Source organism: Amphibalanus amphitrite, unplaced genomic scaffold (assembly GCF_019059575.1).
Source record: "Amphibalanus amphitrite isolate SeventyFive unplaced genomic scaffold, NRLGWU_Aamphi_draft 000128F_arrow, whole genome shotgun sequence".
NCBI classification, from domain to species: Eukaryota; Metazoa; Arthropoda; class Thecostraca; order Balanomorpha; family Balanidae; genus Amphibalanus; species Amphibalanus amphitrite.
The window spans coordinates 471,188-489,958 of NW_024881623.1; the positions used below are offsets into that span (position 1 = coordinate 471,188).

General features: G+C 49.9%; 2 protein-coding genes across 3 annotated transcripts in view; both read left to right on the forward strand.

Moving 5' to 3' along the window:
- On the forward strand, nucleotides 1-11,442 carry LOC122381813 (nascent polypeptide-associated complex subunit alpha, muscle-specific form-like). The gene is made up of 6 exons (XM_043366490.1): nucleotides 1-187; nucleotides 3,806-4,005; nucleotides 4,182-4,400; nucleotides 4,556-10,218; nucleotides 10,546-10,707; nucleotides 11,032-11,442. The coding sequence occupies exons 1-6, from the start codon at nucleotides 141-143 to the stop codon at nucleotides 11,116-11,118; spliced, it is 6,378 nt and encodes a 2,125-aa protein (XP_043222425.1). The 5' UTR covers nucleotides 1-140; the 3' UTR covers nucleotides 11,119-11,442.
- A 5,989-nt stretch (nucleotides 11,443-17,431) lies between these two features.
- The window catches only part of LOC122381814, a 50,083-nt gene continuing 48,743 nt past the window's right edge, over nucleotides 17,432-18,771 (forward strand). For both annotated transcript variants that reach the window (XM_043366492.1, XM_043366491.1), the window contains exons 1-2: nucleotides 17,432-17,669; nucleotides 18,408-18,538. In XM_043366492.1, the coding sequence (XP_043222427.1) occupies nucleotides 18,408-18,538 (131 nt within the window). In that variant the 5' untranslated portion in view covers nucleotides 17,432-17,669. The remainder of the gene's footprint in view (nucleotides 17,670-18,407; nucleotides 18,539-18,771) is intronic.

The window sequence follows — 18,771 nt, forward strand, 5'->3', positions numbered from 1 at the left end:
CTGGAGGCGCTGGAACAGGCCCTATATAGGGCCAAGAAGGGCCTTGGTTGTATGTTGTTGTAGGTGATTGAATTGCGCGAAGGATGGCGCCAATAAAATGAATTTCTTATTCATATTTTTAACTAAGAAGTAGCTCTGAAATGGACCGTCCTCGGCCACCAAAGAGACCAAAGGTTCTGCAGCTAAAGTAAGTATTGGTAATTGGTATGCATTTCAAACAAGTGCGATTTTTTTACCTCAAGCAGAGCTCAAGCTTGTCAAACCTCTTTTCACCTTTTACTTATTTCAAAGATATGGAGGGGATGAAAACTCCTGCATCATGTTATAAAAGTTGCGTGAGTAATAATCCACTGAAGAAAGTCATTGCTACTTCAGTAGGCGGAACTATGGTCAAGCGTACCCATTTTCGGGAACGCATTATCGTTCCCATGTTTGGGAACGATAAACCCAAATATGGGAACGCCATGAAGGCATTATTTAAAACAAGAAAAAGAACCGTTAAAAGACGTCCAAAAAATATAAAACGATCGTGAACCGCCTGATATTTGTCTCAATATTGTTGGGAAAGAGTTTGATATTGTAAGGCCCATCGTAGTTTCAAATCGTTCCCCTATTTCTAAAGCAGTCCATCATCTGGGCCGCGAGCCCAAATTTGGGAACGCTCTCGTACACTGGCGCTGCAAGCGTTCCTTATTATGGGAACGGCGTACCCAAAATTGGGAACAATTTCACCGACGCCTTTCAGGGGCTCTTTTCATTAACAAGCATCACGTCCAACGCCGCAAATTGTTGTTAACGCAACAATCATCAGATGACCTTTCCGGCAAGACCGTCGCATGTTTCGCCCGGTCTTCTGCGCTTTTATTCCCGTCGATCTCGCAGCGGGCACGCCCCCCTCTGCAGGATTACGTAATTCACAACGCTCAGCGATGTTCAACAAGGTCTTCCATACCTATATCCACCGTCCGCGCCGAGGGTGGAGACATGTCAAGCACCTGTCTGTTTATCACCGATAGTTGACGAGCACAAGGAAGTGTATCCAAAAATGGGAACGCTGAATATGTTACACCCTCAAAACACCTAGTCCCAATGAAAATCTAGTTTTTTCCTTTCTTGATGAGTGTAAGTGGCAAAAGGCCTGGTAGGATGGGCACGAGGAATGATCGAAATCAGCATAAAAATTATAAATAAGCCACACAGAGCGACCTATATAAGAGAAATTCCCCCAAAACGATCATGCTTAGAAACACGGAAGACAAAAACCACGCTCATGACGCTCCTTATAAAACAGCTATAAACAGCTAGCATCCAAATAAAATATGTCTTTCTGGGATGATAAAATACAGCTGAATAATTTTAAACCACTGAAACTGAGTTTACAACAGTAGTTCGGTAAAATCACTGACGTTCCATGCGGTCGTGCGCCCCGACACCAAATGTCACCAATATTACCCCCGGACTGTCCGCGTGTTCGCTTGCATATGTCAGCATCTGGTGTCGCTAGTATGAAACTTCATAACCAGGCGAAAATTATTATACTTGACTTAAAAATGTAAAAAACGCTTCATTTTCCTTAAAATTGCAAGTTAAATGTAGTATAACCCATGTTTTCCCCATTCCATCATTTCAAAAAATCATTAAAAATATCATTCGACGGTCAATTTCCTTGTGCAACGGTCAGATTAAAGATAATTTTATAGAGACTTAGTAGATACTTAAATTAGCGTGCACTTTTTTGAGACGTGATGCACTAATAAGTTTTAGTGGGCGAACGGCCGAAAAATTACCTTCCGTTCCCATAAATGGGAACGCCCGTTCCCATATTTGGGAACTCCGTTCCCAAAAATGGGGACGTTCCTATATTTGGGTACTCATGACCATAGTTCCGCCTACTGACTTGGCAACTCAGAAACAACACTAAACTGAGAAAAAAGGAATTAAAGGCCGTGATGTGAAAACCTGTGATGTGAGCCCTAACCCATGTAAAATGATTGTGTAAAATTCAGTATAATTTTTCTACTAGAATGATAAAAAATTTTAAGATCTTCCAAATCAAATTGTTTCAGGTAGGTATTTGAACGTTGTGCTGAGCAATGCATTGTTAATAAGATTAATAGAAGGATGAAGAATAACCTTGTGATCTTGTACCACTGAAGAAGGACCACGCCCAAATATATATTGGTTTATTTTTTCTATTTCTGATAGAAATGAGCAACAGGGTATTCTTCATCCTTCTATTATGATTAATTTTCCAATTGTTAATTGATAATGCTGATATGTTTCAGTGGTAGTAGTTGTTATTATTACAGTAATATTAATTTTAACATAAATTACCTCATGTAACAGAGTATTTTTATGCATTGTAACATATTCTGTATTGTTTGTAATTGATATTTTCTGATCAAATTAATGGCAAATTCCAGACTATCGAAAAATGATTTAAAATATAGTAGAAATGTATGTAAGCTGGATGCGCTTATAACACTGTGTTGTTACCGCTGCAAAGTGTTTTTGAATTGTATATAACTTCAAAACTGTCCATGTCTTATTAAACTGGTACCCTTTTTTATCAATAGAGAATGAGTTGGCCTTTCCATTGACATCAGTGGTCAAACAGTATGTAGGCTGGTTGGTGTGGAATGACTGTACATTCTATAGATATTAGATGGCCTTGGGTGTGCCAGCTTATTGTCTGAGATCTATTTCTTCTCATACCATGCCATATGCGTGCTGTTATTTATCAGGCCTCTAAGGGAATCTAGCCTCCATCATGAAGTACAGAACCCATTATTTACTGTCATTGCTCAGTGCCCTTTATTCTTTACTCCATGCCTTCATCTTGGCTTTGCAGAAGCCAGATGACTCGTTGTTGTACTGATGTGATATTTTTCTGTTTTGCATCACAAGTATTTGCTTTGTTACACATGCTTCTGGCATCAACCCATGAAAGGCTTATTTGGATAAAAAAGTTACTGTCATTCTTTTTTGTTGGCTGGGATTTGCCTTTCTGACACCAAAACCCAAACAATGGGAATTTTCTGTCTTGGCATGACTTTGTGTGGCTAACCAAGCTTAAAACTGATGATTCTTGGAACTTGGAAGTTGGAAGTTGGGACTCCAGTGAGTTTTGACAATATACCTAGCATTTGTGATGCCTACCAAATTGTGCTTTTTTGTTTCCAGATAGGTATTATGATTCATTTGTAGACATCTGGAGTCTGGACATTTGATTTTTTCTTTTAATCTGTGGGCGTAAGTAAATATGAGAAGGCACATGATGTTCCAAATATTTTCAGACCCTGTATTAAAAAAATCTGTGACTTGCAGTTCTGAATAAGAAATATATTATTGTAAGTGACAGTCATTGAGTTTCACTTCTAATCCAAGGGTTGTCAAAATGAGTCCATAAAAACAGAGCCATCAGCTATTGAATCTTCCAAATTTAGTGTCCAATTTTTGACATGAGGATAGTGATAAGTCCATGAGCAATGCATTACGCATCTCCCACAATTTTGCTTTAAGTGGCTGACAGTTAGTTTCCATCTGACTTCTCCATCAGAGCATGTAATGAACGTCCATGCACAGTGTTCCACACTCAGTTCATTGGCTCTCAGACAGCTTTGAAATGGATGATAACCTGATGTGTCTTGTGATGTCAATCCATCATTGCAGTGAATTATTGAAGAAGGATATGGCTGCTGTGAAAGATTGCAGAACAATGTTATTATTTTTCAACACTAATCAAGCAATTTAATCCAATATTCTTCTGTGGACATATTATGATACCTCGTGTCCCTTCCCTCAGTGCCCGCTGCGAGCGCCACCGTCGGGAGCGGATCGCTGCCGGGTTCGCCCGACTGTATCGCTGCCTGCCGTCCTATGACCCGGAGGCACCGCTGCCGTCCAAGCAGGCACTGCTGCTGCAGGCGGCCGAGCAGCTGGCGGCGCTGCGGGGCTCGGTGGACCGGGAACAGGACACTCGCCCGCCGGCGGGCTCAGAGGCGGGTGAGTCACACTGAGGAGCTCAATGTGACGTTATGCTGGTTTCAAATGCAGCGTCATCGTGATGAAAAGTGATCCAGATTACTGTATTGAAGCCATTTGTGCCATATATTGAAAATCAAAGTGTCCTTCGTGCCCAGCTAGCTGACATAAGATTGACAGGTCTTTTATCGTGTCAGCTCGTCGTCTGGCTGACCTGGAGCGTCAGGTGGCCGCTCTGAAGGTGCGCAACAGTGAGCTCAGCTACCACGTGCTCAAGGCCCGCGGCGGCGGTGCCGGCGGCCGCTCTCGCAGCTCTCGTCGTCGCCTGCCGACTCCCGGTCCCGGGACCTCCGGGGCTCCCGCTGCTGTAGCTGCCAGAGATGCTGTCAGCGATACCGCTGCCAGTGACGGATCAGGTGAGACGTGAGCGGCTACAAAGGAGAAATGGTGATGCCAATTGCTATGTATAGTATAATAATCAAATACTGCAAATAGGCGATCTGTTTCGTATTACAAGCTATGTTAATTTTACTTTTCTATGCATAAGTCTGGATTTTTGTTGGTGTTTCAGATGCGGACTGTCCACGCTCGGATGCTGGAGAGTCTGAACCTGGGCCATCGGGACGGAGCAGCACCGAGTTCACTGCCAGTCCAACCAGACCTGTCAGTACTAGCTCTGCAAGTGGCCTTGGCAGTGACAGCACAGTGCAGTTAGTTAGCGCCACTCCCGGGCTGGTGTCTGCATCAGTCACTGGTGTGGATCTTGGCTACCTACCCCGGCCGATGCCAGCCACACAGCAGGTCTTGGCCGGACAGCTGATGTCCCTGCCGCTACCTGTGCAGGCGTCAGCGCAGTCGCTGCTGCAGTCGTCCCTGCAGCCGGTGACGCTGGTGCAGTCGGCTGCAGCGGCCGGCTGCACCCAGCTGCTTGTGCTCGCCGTAGCTGCTGCGCCGGTCAGCCGACCCCCACCCCGCCTGGCACCGAGACCGACGCCCGCGCCGCCTTCGGCCTCAGTCCGCAGCGTGGGTAGCTTGGCGTTACGTGCGGCGACGTGCCATGGGCCAGGGATTGTGTGTCCAACAAGCTGTGGGGGAATGGAAGCTCAGTCTCGGCCAACAACTGTGGTGCTCACCAGTGTCACCGGCTCGGCTTGCCCTTCACATGTCGGGGCTTCGGCTTCTGCAGGTGCTGATGCCACTGTTACTGTCAGTAGACCGGGTGTTTCGGCTGATTCTATCCGTCCAACTGCTCTGTGTGAATCCGGCGGACCGTCATCCATTTTGGGTGATCCAGAACAGACAACCGAGCTGCCGACCCGCCTGGCTAACGAGTCTACAACAGAGATGCCCAGCTCGCCACCTACCTACGTGGAAGCTCAGCAAGCCGACTCGCCTCCGCCGCCATCGGACCTTCCATCGCTGCCACATGTTACACACCCTCAGCAATCCACCTCGTCGTCACAACCAACCATCTCACCTCCACGTCGGCAAGGTTCATCATCACAAGGATCAGTTTCGGGCACAACCGCACGAGCGTCCGACTCATCCCGCGCGGCAACAGCCCCAAATGAGAATCGCGCAGTATCTGCACTCGCATCTGGTCCTAGACAGAGAGTCGCTTTCTTCTGGGGAAAGGGACCTGTTGCACCGATCCGGCCACGCCAACACAAGGTCCGATTCCTGAAACGTGGTCTTCTGAACGGCCAACAACACCGACCGAAAGATTCAAGTGCCTCAAGTTCTTCATTGGCTGGTCGAAAGCGTCGCAATTCGGGAACCGTTATTGAGCGTACATCAGTGGTAGCTACAGAGGTGGATGGAAATGAGACATGCTGTCCGAGCGTGTCACAGCTCTACCCGAACGCTGTCTTCTCCAGGACAGAGTCAATGACAGACATGGTCACAGTGACTGAGAAATTGGGAAGAAGTGCAGGCCCACCCACTTCAGAAAGCGGTCAAGCATGTATCCAGACAACTGATGTCGTGACAACTGCTTCTACTGCTTCTTCTCTTCTCAGCTCCAAAGTGACTTCACCGAGAGAGACTGAACCTCACGGAGTGTCATCCTCGATACGACCAGCAAGCACAGTCACATCAGCTGAGAACGGAGATGCTGTCACTCCCACGCCGAACGTCACAGTGTCTTCATCTGCACCTGCTGATACTGGCGACAGACTGACAAGTTTGAACGCTACCGACTCCAGTCAGCCTTCTTCAGAGGCATGTGTGAGTACATTGAAGTCATCTGTTGCTAGTGACAGTACAAGCCATACAGTAGCAAAACTGCCGTCGGCTTCTGCAAAGCTTCCCAGTCGGCATTCAACCTCGCAAGTGGATGCGGTAAGACATCAATGTCCCTCCACAAACTCAAAAGCATGCATTTCTAACGCTCATGCAACAAGCGGTGACAAGTCTGCGCTTCCACCAGTGACTGCATCCACCTCCAGCTTTGCAATTCCAAGTATTGGAACGGGAACACAGCATCAGTCAATGACGTGGTCATTGACTTCGCGAGATGATACGGCAGCTCCGTCGGCGGTCGACGAAGTGACCAAAGCAAAAGATGCGGTCAGCTACACCCAGCCTTTAGTAAAGGCATTTGTCAGCGACTCAGAACAACCGTCCAGTCGCACATCTACCAGACTAGAAGCTCAAACTGAGAGGTCGACAGCTGGAAGTCGAAACACTTGGCGTAGAACGCTCAGTGAGCCAGTGAGCACAGCTGCATCTTCCAATGTAGTTACATCAGCGAGTTATGCCGTCCTTCCGATCGTTACGCCCGAAACTTCAACTGCTAATGCTGTGGAGGTTGTGCTCTCGAAGTCCTACAGACCTGTAGAAGTGATCTCATCCTCAACTACGTCCGACGGCCGACGAGCAGTTCCTGAGCCTCCCGTAGCAAGTGGGGTGACATCCAAGTATCTTACTACCTTGTATGAGCCATCGTCTTTGTTGACTGCTCCAGCCATGTCCCGAACGGCAACTACATCTCATACTTCTGTGTGCACTGATTCACGGCCATTGCCGATGTCAGGGAATCTCACTATGCTGCAAAAGTCAACTCACCTGCCTCCATACTATGTACCTCACACAGCTCCATCATTGAACACCTCGCAGATGTCGGAGGATGCGCGAACTGCTGGTCGCCGACCAACATCGGGCAATATTGTGCTGGGTGCAGCTACGTCCGAAATCCAGCAGATTCCATCAACGGAATCTCTAGCGGTTAGCGTGTCACTGTCAGTAGTGCCTGCGAGCTGCCAACCTTGCACACCCGCGCAGTCGCCAACTGGGCTGTCGTCCATCTACACACTAGCGGGCACACCGCGTCGCAGTGCCTCTCTCTTCTGCATCGATGTTCTCTGTTCGAAGGAGTCGGCCGAACTCAGCGCACCACCGTCCATACCGGCACCGACCAAGCTCAGCGTGGCTGTGACGCCTTCAGTGACCCTTGATGCAACACAGGTCACTGAACTTCAGTCAGTGTCACGCTCCACCGAGGTTATCACCGCTGCTTCGCCCTCTGTCGATAAGGTGTCGACGGTGATGTCATCCGTGTCGCGGTCGACAGCAGTTGGTGCGTTCATCGGAACGTCGATAGCTTCCACCGGGGCAGCCCACGTTACATCCCCGACTCCAATGAACGTTGCTGCGTCTTTCAAAAGCACAACGCCTGGACCTGCATTGTCTACAGCGCCAGTGATCCCGAGTTCATCGAGCACTTCTTCGACGATAAAGGCAACGGTGAACCCAGTTTCTACCGCCTCTGTAGTGCAAGCGACTATCTCAGGAAGTCAGCGGAACGGTCCATTCTTTCATGAGTCCACAGCTGTCTCCGTCACCTCCCAAACAAGCGCTGGACCACACCACAGTATGCGTGGCCCTGCAGTGACTAGTGGTGTGCGCTCCACTGTGGGTCCCACTAGTGCAGGACAGACGCGGTATAGCGCTTCATCGATGATAATGACGGATAGCGCCATGCCAGTCGCTACCACGACCCAAGACCTGGTTGCCGTACCAGCTACTGTCTTTACTCCAGTCTCGTCCGCTGCTTCAGTGACCGTGCCGGTCACTGTTGAGTCGTTACCGACCTCTGCTGCGGTTAGCTCAGTTGCTGGTAGATACGCTCCACTGGTGTCAAGCGGAACTGCTTTAGGAACTACCGAGACGCACCAACAACTTGGAACTACTGCTGCCCCCGGTCCTGCGCCTGGTCGCCGACCTAGCTGCGAGAGACTAGATCCTCTTCCTGTCACTTCACAACATCAACCAGTGCCTCCAGCAAGACTACCATACACAGCTGGTCCACCCCATAAGAGCGTGTACGACTCGCGGCCACCCCCGCCAAGGGAGGAATCGACTCGTCGAGGCGCTTCACCAGGCCAGGCAGGGCCGCGTGCCAAGAGTCCCCATGCTGCGCTTCCGGTGCCTCCGCCGCCTTCCAAAAGACCTGCGTTTGGCTATGGAGATGGCGTCAGCGCTCGGTCGCCCGCAGCGTACGAGGCAACAATGGTACCAATGCCCTCGGTTGACATGAGCGGAGCGCCGCAGCGGTTTGCGGTCCGGGGATGCCAGCCACCGGTCCCAGGTCCTGTGCCAGCTCCGCAGCTGCAGTACCAGCCTTCGTTTGGTCACGAGTTTTCGGGGCCAGGTCCGCGGCAGGTGAACATGCCCCACCACGTTCCCCTACAAGGCAAACCGATGCCGGACGCGGCAAAACAGGCAGCATATCCGGCACCCGGACGAATGATGTATGGTATGCAGAGTCGCGCACCAGCGTACTACCACTGCACATCGCAGGTGCCCAACCAAACGTTCTACGCTTCCCAGACAATGTACGAGCCGCAGTACCAGCCGGAGCAGGGGTACTGGTACGGCGCGCCGCAGCAGCCGCCACCGCCTCCCCCACCCCCGCCACCACCTCCTCACAAGATGGTGCCGGCACGACCCCAGCAACAGATGCCGCCTCCGCCGCCGGCAGCTGCACCCCAGTACCCGATCCCGCCCTTCTACCAGCGTCCTTTCGAGCCGCAGTATTCGGCAAAGCCGGGATACTACAAGGTGCCGCAGCAGAAGGCAAACGATACGGTTCCTCAGGTACTTCTACCAGCAGAGACGCAGCGACAACAGCAGCGACGCAGGCTGGAAGATCGCGGGGCGCAACAGCAGTCTCAACAACAGACTCAGCAACAGCCACCGCCTCCAGCACAGCAACAGCAGCAGGCTCCACCTCCACCGCCTCCTCAGCAGCAACAGCCACAGTCTCAACAAACTCAACAGCAGCAGCAGCGTCCTGTTGCCAACGAGGATATCAGTCAGACGTTCACATCGGCTTCGGTGATGCAACGGCCGCTGACTTCGCAGCAGGCCACGCAGCAGCAGCAGCAACAGCAGCAGCTGCACTCTCAGCAGTCGCTGCAGACCGACCCTCAGCACCAGCAGCAGCAACAGCAACAACAGCAGCAGCAACAGCAGCAGCGCGGCAGGCAGCAACCGGTGTCTGGAAGCCAGTCTCTGTTCTCCGTTCACCATCTGGTCAGTCAAGAGCGGAAAGATGAACGGAAAGAACGTCGCAAACCGGAGAAGAAAGGAGCTGGTCGCAGCACTGCCCGCAAGACCAAGTCGAGCTACTCTGCGGAAGCTTTGCTAGCTCCTCCGATCGCGGCGGAGCCACCGCCAGTCGCGGACAGGCCTTCGGATGAGCTAGCAGAGCTGTGTCAAATGGGAGTGTACAGTCCTCAGTATTTGCCTCCTCAGAGCAGCACTTGGGGGCACCGTGGCGGGCTGGGCTCCGCGCCTCCACCGCCGCCTCCGCCGTCAGCCGCCGCTGCCGTCCAGGCAGGGTACCCTCTGCCGCCAGCCTCCGAGCTCAGACAAGCCAGGAAAGATCGGTCTCCGACCAAAGCCGCGCTGGAGGCACGGAAGCTGGACGACATCCTTCTATCATCATCGTTCTTCGACTGTCCGAACACGCTCTTCCCGGCGGCGACGTACACCCCGCCAGTGGATGACTCCAACTTCCTGGGGGCGATCTTCAGCCGCGCCGAGCCGCCGCCGCCTCCTCCGCCGTCCTCGGCAATGGCTGCGCGGGACGGTCGCCACAGGGGCGACGAACGGTCCGCGCCGGCCGAGCCGGAGACACCGCGCGGCCAGTGCGAGCTGTGGATGCCGGCCAACGTCAGCACACTGACCAGCTTCAACCTCAGCAACCTGCTGCCCGAGATCGGCAACAAGGTGAGTCGCCACGTTGTCGCTGAAACGCTCTCTGAATATTTCCTCATTGTATTGCTGTCCATTGGCACTATGTGATACTAAATCCGATTTTGATAAACTTTTATCCGCAATGCATATTCATGATTTTTTTTTTCCAGCTCCCTTCGTTTTTGTTATCGTAAGCCCTAGAACTAATATTCGCCTCTTATTTTTCGTTAAAAATATTGGCATTCATATCCATATTTGATAAATGATTGATCCTCCAAGTTGAGGCAGGTCTGCTTTGTGATAGCGTTTATATGTCGCGCCCCACCTCGACTCTGTCCTCACTTCTCTGCGCCTCTGTAGGTGAGCTCCCCGGCGTACCCTGCCGGCCTGAGTAGCTCGGTGGCCGGTCCGCCGGGGCCGCGGCCTCCCACCCTGATGGGCTCTGACACGCGCAACCTCACTACCCCGGAGATGCCGGGCGTCAACCACCACCTGCAGCTGCCGCCAGCGCCCAGCGCCCAGGTCAGTACCGGAATGAAATAGCAAACCCGTGGACTTCATCGTGCAAACTCATGCAAAGCCAGTCTCTTCAGCTTCCACATTGATCAAGCTCTGTTTTACGCTTACTAAAGCTGAAAGTTTTCATTATGATTCATTCCGGGGTCGGATATAATATAAAGGATTTAAAATAATGATAAAACGTACAGGTGTGTCATAAGTGTGCAGCATGCTGTAATAGAAGTCTGCGAGTGTGGTGTATAACGTTTATTTTATCAATGCTTGCTGGTGATACCGGCGAGCTGAAGTGCGACCAGAGCGTTGACCACCGTCCTGCCCTGCCCTCAGGTGAGCCTGGGCGCGCCACTGCCACCTTTCTCGTCTGCCGCCTCGCTGGGCTCCGTGGCCACTCTCAGCATGACCAGCCATCAGTGAAAGAAGTGACGAATGTGAAGTTTTTAACGGAGGCGTCAACGAGCCCAGGACACGACCAGGCATGGTACAGAGCTCAAATGATGTCTCCTTTAGGGTACGTCTTGTGTACTTGTAGACTTAATAAGACGTCCAGGTTCCACTTTCAGTCGCCTTGAATTTACTTTTTGTATTCAAGTTGTATCCTCATTTACGTCAGATGACTGATTACTGGTTTTACACTGTGAAACAGGGTTGAAATCGAATCGTGAAATCATGATCAATCGAAAACACCGTAAAGCCTGAAACAGACTCCGCGGTCAGGAAATCGCATGCGAGTGATCCTATTCAAATACATGGAAGCATGCTTGCATCAATCGCACGCACCTCCCGGATGCGATTGATGCGGGCAGAATTATAATGTATTTGAATAGGCTCTTGCATGCGATTTCCTGAACGCCGAAAGAGTCTGTTTCAGCCTTAAGTCTTCGCTTTATTCATTTTTATCATGCGAATACCGTACCGCCTCTCATGTCCAATATTATTGTGATGTTCACATTTACCTTATTGCTGTTAGTGTTTATTATGATGTGACCATTAATGAAAACATCTTGCAAAGTACTTGGGAGGATTTCAAAAACATATGGGTTGATAGCTACCACACTGATAAGCTATCAGCATAGCTGCCAAAGCAAGGCAGGTAACAATGAACTGCTCAGCTCACCTTGCAGTATATACAGCATATTCCTTTCACAAGAAGTTGAGGCTCCACAAACGTTTTTTCGTTCACCCGCCCGATGGGGGATATTTCTGGCAAAAACGTTTCGTGGAACTCACCCTGAGACACCGCAATCCAGCGCTCTTTTTTGCTGGTCAACGCGGAACGGCGCTAGGGCGCCAGTAGCGCCAATGCCTTGATAGGACAATGGTGTGACCAGTTTAAAGGTAGTGTGCCACCTTTGAAAGATTTCCCATTTTATTTTTCCTAGGATAAGAAGCTTCTGTTTTTGCCTAATATCGCAAAAAAAAAAAATCAAAAATGGGCCTGGAATAGTGCCTTTTTCGCCTAAAAGTTTATCGGTTTTTCGATATGTATAACAACTGTAGTGGGCTGACCTGCAAACAGGCGTCGGCAACAATCGTGAATGCGGCGCACATGTGACAATAAGCAAAGGTCATTATAGAGTTACGACGTACGGGAATGAGTTATCAGCTGTCTAATCGTAGACAACACAATGTCGAGCCTTAAACTGTAAGCCTGTATTGGTATTGTTTCTTTTATTTGGCTGTCGAACATTATTTATGGTTTGAAATATGATTTTATGTAAAATAATTGATATGAAAAAGCCGTCTCTTAAGTTATAACCCCATTTCACCACACGCAAGTGGCAGAAATGACAATGATCAGCTGACGCATTTTTCTTGGCCGAAGTCAGAGCGCGCGGCCCGACGCACCACCACCGCACCACAAAGTATGAGCAGAAGCCGCGCCCAAAGCCAGGACCCCGGTAACGTGAGGTAGCCGAGTCGGGGCAGCGTGCGCTGACCCAAGCCGGGGCCGCAGCTTTGGGCGCGGTCTACCGCATCCCCGCGGGCAGCCCCGGGCTATCACATGACACCGGGAGGACGCGCGGCCCCGGCTTGGGTCAGCGCACGCTGCCCCGACTCGGCTACCTCACGTTACCGGGGCCCTGGCTTTGGGTGCAGTCTACTGCACCACCTAACAGGCGTGTTCGAAACCGCAGGAGATGATGATGAACGGGTTTATCGAAACTTGATTGGATGAGCATATCGGTAATAACGATTTCAGTGTGTGCATTTATTGTTCATAGTGGTGTGAAATGTGGTTGGGGTACGACCGACAACCCGTCGGGGCGAATTTCGCACTGGGGTACTCAAAATTTGAAGAATTTAAGACGTTTCCATGAGTTTTGAAGGTATGGATAAGTTCTAAAAATCCGGTTCTCCTTATCTGGGCCATTAACTCCATACGGCCCAGGAAAGCTGGCACACTACCTTTAAACTCGATATTTTATGATAGTCTGCACTCTTACGTGACGTTCAGGATAGAATGCTAGTAATGTTTGGTCGATTGGGTGATGTTTGCGATCATTTTTGTGAACTTTTATAGACGTGATTTTTTATAGACGTGACGTGCATTGTATGATGCGTTGGTTTTGTATGACGGACTTATCATTCGCGTAATTTTGACATGTTCTCTGATTGATAAATGCTGTTGCCATAGGTGCATTTAGTAAGTTGTCATGTTTGTTACTTGTTTATGCTAACTAGTTTTATTCCGCAGTAGACAGGAATGCTTGCCTCATTCCGTTTCATGATGTCGCGCCTGCACGTTTTGCTTTTGTGATCCGATGTCGTATGTGATTTGGTACGGGGTGCCATCTGATGGCTGTTCTCCAACACTTGAGGTGTCCCGTGACTGGACACAGGTGGCGCTAGGTCAGCCGTATGGCTGTGTGAGCTATCGCTGGCTGTCCGTCCGCTGTATGGTCTAGCCGCCTATAATTGTTGGGTGAGCTGAACAAAGTGAGTGAACACGGGTAGCACCGACTTCCTCAAAGTTTGAACCCGTGTGATGCGCTGCATTGAGGCGAGCTGTCTGTGTTGGAAAAGTTCAGCACCTCGGGGCATCTGTTTTCAATGCATTCAAAGTCAGTGTCATGTCATTGCAATGTCAGAGGCAACATGGTTAACCACGGTAACTGTGGTCATTCAGTGTAGTTATTCAGCTGGAGTATGTCTGAAGGGCTGAGTAAGTATTGATGTGATCCCATGTCGCCTGTTTTGTTTGTCATACCAAGCTGATCAAATATGTGCTGAATATTGTCACTTTGTTAATGCTCATGACCATCGCCATCAGTTCTAACCTCATCATCATCGGTGTGCAATACACATTCATGATTCATATTCATTGGAAATTTTTGCGTGTTTTGGTATTCCTTGTATTTAAAAACAAAAATCCTGTTATAACCCAGAGACTTACCGATAAATGCTCAAGTCAATCTGATGTGCATTATGAACTCTACTGCCATTGCCTTGGCATTTGACGCCCCCTCCCCCCCCCCCCCCACACACACAAAGATACATTTCGTCCATTCGAGAAGCATAATCTGCGACCTCGCCTCTGCACCTTCTGTCGTGTCTCGCATTATTTTAGTCCAATATCCAGGTTACATGAGGGAAGAAGGTGCAGGATTGTCATTTTCTATGTCCTGCAGTGCCCGGTGCTGAAGTCTTATAATGTTGACGAGCTAAAAGGAGACAGCTGCTAAGACATGGCATTTCCTCAGTGTGAAGCCACATATCTGCATCGCTGCGAAGAACCATGGTGGTTCCTGTTGTGCGGTTTACTGACCCGGGTCCCGGACGTACAAGTACATGCAGTCGGAAATAGAAACTGCGACTGTTCGACGGCTATGCATGAGGTGATGGGATCTCGTCATGCCGTGCAAATGGGCGCACCTGTTGGCTGCTCCCCACTCAACTGCGTATTGCCCAGCAATTAGAGCTGCGAATTCTTCGAACACGGCGCTCGTGCCATGGAGCTATCAACTCGGCCGGGTAAACGGTTAAGCGTAGATAGCATCTGGAATTTCGGGCAGATCACTTATCATTTGCTGGCGTCATGATCATAAACTAGGCACTAACTCCCCGAGGACACCTTATTGTCGATAAGAAAATGTTAATTGCCCTTTAAAATGAGCGAAGTTCAATGATGGTGCCCAGAAATGAAACCCGGCAATTTGCCGGCCTTATCAGCCGGAGCGGGGCCTCCGCGGGCGACTCGCCAATCGACCCGCCATTTGTGAAACGGAGGATCTGGCCGGAGATTGTGGCACGGCTCGTTTGAAGCACTTGCTGAATGTTCGGCGTGATTATTGCCGGCCGTTATCTATTATGGCGGAGTTTAGCTGGGTGCCGTCGGATAATAGCATTGCTTCTGTCACGGAAGCTTCATCTTCGGTTAGCTACTGACGAGATTGGTTGCCTCCTAGTTGAGAAGTCACCCGATGTATATGTTTGGCAATGGCATCGCCCTGGACCAGAGGAGCTCCGCCAGCTTAGGTCGGTAAAAGTACAAATCCATATCCGTCAGGACCGTCTCCACCAGCTGAAGTCGGGTCAGTCACAAAACTCGTGACGGGTTTCCCTCGGTCGGACCTCACCCAGTCGCCCTTCGCTTGGTCGTGCTAAGGGCTTTTCAGAGTCGTTCTACGGTTTAAACGGTCAAATGACAGTGAGAAGAGCCGACTATCCCATTTTCCCATCTCCAACTCCACTTGCTTTGTCGAGTGAGATGGGTAATTGCCGAGCTCCGACTCTGAGAACTTCTCGGTGGACAGGCCAGGCCACCCAGCCCTGCTAACAGTCACCCACCACAACTAAGCACGGCCCTGAGGAGCTACTAGTGCACACGTCGAATTATGCCAATTATGGTGACCTTCCATCCCAGGTCAGAGGTTTGAGGTTAGGGAAGAAGGGTTCTTACGTTCTACTTAAAATAGATCAGAGGGATCGGAGCGTCGAATGATGAAGCTAAAATCACTAGATATCAACGATAGGTACAGGTGTTACCTTTGCTCGGTAGCGCGCCATTCCCTATCACCCTTGGCAGTCGACAGCGCAGATATGACGTCACAGCTGTCCTTGATGACGTCATCCTGGTGGAGGTGTGTGCCTCGTCAGCATGTGTCGTTGGCGGCAGTCGGGCTCGTGACGTCACAGGGCACCCTGCTCTGACGTCATCCAGCCGACGAACCGTGAGGAGCGCAAACCGAGAAACCGCTTCGCCACCGCTCGCCTGACACGACGGCTCAGCTGAAGGTTGCTCTACGTTCGAGATGCCTAAACATAGTTCCGTGGATGAAAAGGTTAAGATGATGAAAGGCGTAGTTTTACTTGTTTGAGCAGCTGTTTTTGTCAGTCTCTTGACGTCCATGTGTTCCGACTGAAGAGTCTGAAGACACTTGTTTGTTTTTCGATAAGTTCACGTTGGAGCGAACTGTCAGCGTTTTGTTTTGTTGTTTTGCTATTCAAGCTCTTTACAACAACAACAAAAAAGATGTTTGAAGATGCATTCGAACAGGCATTTGGCACTGTTTGAAACCTATAATGTTAGATTTGGCGTATTATGAAACCATATTTATCTAACAATATCTCGGGTTACCAGCCATGAGTCGCCTTACGAACCGTCTGTCCGGCCCGGTCTTATCTCCGCGGCTGGTCTGATGGACCTTCAGTCTGGAGTACCGTCGATGCCCGCCCCTTCCCCGATGGGACTGTCCGGTCCGTGACCTCACTCGGCGGCTGCCGATATCGTCCTGAACCGGTGCCAGCTCTGTTACCGTCCGGTCACCCCGGTGTGTCCTCACTCAGACAGCACCGCCGACCGGAATCAGATCGCCGAGGAAATATCTGACGAGACGGAGGTGCGAAATAAAAGTTGATCAACAGGCATTAAATGGTGATTGACGACAAATATACAAACAGCCATAGATCCTAAGAAGTGCTAAGGATACCTATTCGGTTTTAAAGCAAGAACAAAGGTCGATTTTTCGTAATACCTATTTAAATACCACGTGATGCCTGAAAATCGGGATGAATGTCGAGTACACCTGATAACGAAGATTTGCTTTGCACGGCAAATCACTGCCGTCGATATTGCAGCCGAGAATCATTATCGAACTTATCGTCCCAGTGTGACGTCGCTTTTATTACGTGTGTGCTCAATGTAGCTCAGGTCATGACTCATGACATTAACTACACTATCGCTTTGTGGGTCCTGCGAGAGTGCTGACCGCCGTTATCAGCGTTCTGGCTTGTGCTGACAGGACGTCCCGTCCCCGCTCAACTGCGTGCTGGAAAACACCTGACCTAGGTGTCGACGTAACTCCACCATCAAATTGTTACGGAAGCATAGCATCTCGACGTTTTTCTGTCGGTCGTCGTCTTCGAGGTTCCACCAATCGCTATATTCTCTCAAAGAGCATAAGACAACAATGTTTGTCATCCTCAGCAGCATTGAACCGTTCAGCAGTATTTAGCCGGCGACTGGCTGACCCCTATTGTCTCCTGTTGTCTCCCGTTGTCTTCAGCTGTCTCCCGTTTCCTCCTTTTGTCTCCTATTGTCTCCTGTTGTCTCCAGTTGTCTCCAGTTATCTCCTGTTGTCTCCAGTTGTCTCCCATCTGGTGGTGGCAGTGTCCCCGCCGCGGCGGCTCTGGCTCTGCCCACGGTCGGAACTATAAATAGCCCCCGGTGGCGGCCGTCGGTGGGGGGGGGGGGGAGGCGCCCGGCTCGTTGGAGGCCGCGTGCGTCGACTCCGACGGCCGTCGGCACCGACGGGAGCGCGCCGGAGGCTGGGTGTCGACACGGCGGCAGTGTGCTGGGGACAGTGAGAGAGGGACTGTGCTGCTGTGGTGGACCGAACTGTGTGTGAAGCTGCGATCGGCTGTGCCCGCAGCGGGATGTGAAGGACGGAGACGGTGGATGATTGGTAATTTTACGGTGTAACGGTGCTGGAGGCAAGGCTGGTGAACGTGGAGATATTGCAAAGGTATGATAGGGAATCATATACAATGGGGATTTGCAATTCTTTCACTGACTTATAAAATGCTCAGTTTGGAAATCATGTGGCGATTATTGTAGTGTAGCTCGCAAAACAGCTAACCTGAAGAGCTCAATGTTTGTTGTTTACATCTGGTAGCTCACATGCCGTATACCTGTTTGCCAGTTGTCATGACTACGTATGATGCTTCTCAGTCTACACTAACTTTTAAATCGCATCTTCACCTACATACTGACACATTCTGCATACTACGATACTTGAAACTGTTAACAATCCTGATTCTTTGTAGCCTGTCGTGGTAACACTTCAGGCGGCCCGCTATGCTTATCAGCCTCGTGAGTCGTGTGTATATTTGCATTGGAATTACGTCAGAAATAATTACGTATGTCGTTTTTAACATCAATATTAATGGAATAAAGAAATAAACATGTTTTGCAGACGCATGAATAATTGTCTTTGTCGTCCACCGTTTATCAATTGGAGATCTTCACTCAAAGTTTCTCTTCTAGTTTTTCTAGAAACGACGCAATGCACGTAGGTAAGTCAGGAAACGGGCTTCCCTTGAACGTCACCTTGGGTGTTGGACAGAGTATTTACTTTGAATGTAACATGGCCGACGACTAGTAAGCAACATTCATCGCGATTCGCGATCACCGTGATCTTTTAAGGTGACATGTGACTGTAATGAACTGAATCGTACCGACAAAGCCCCCCTTGACCTTTCAGATGGCGCTGGTGCTGCTGCCGTGTGACCTGCCGAACTGGCCCACCGTACAGCGTCACCTGACCAAGGTCAAGGACGCGCAGAACGCCGAGCAGCTCGTCGAGATCATGCACAGGCTCCACGACCTTTGCAAGTAAGCTCACCCGTGGTTGCCATCTGTTTTATTGAAGAGCACATTACCATTCCGGAGGATACATTTTTTGTAGCTTTTATAAAGGTATGCATTTTGTTCATTTTGTCACATTTTTACCAGCCTCGGTAATGCAAGAAGGTTTTAGGCTGATGATTTGAAAAAAATAATGCCTTAATTTTCAATCCTGAAAGTCCGTCAAGTTGCGAAACAGAACAACAAATTATGCAATACAA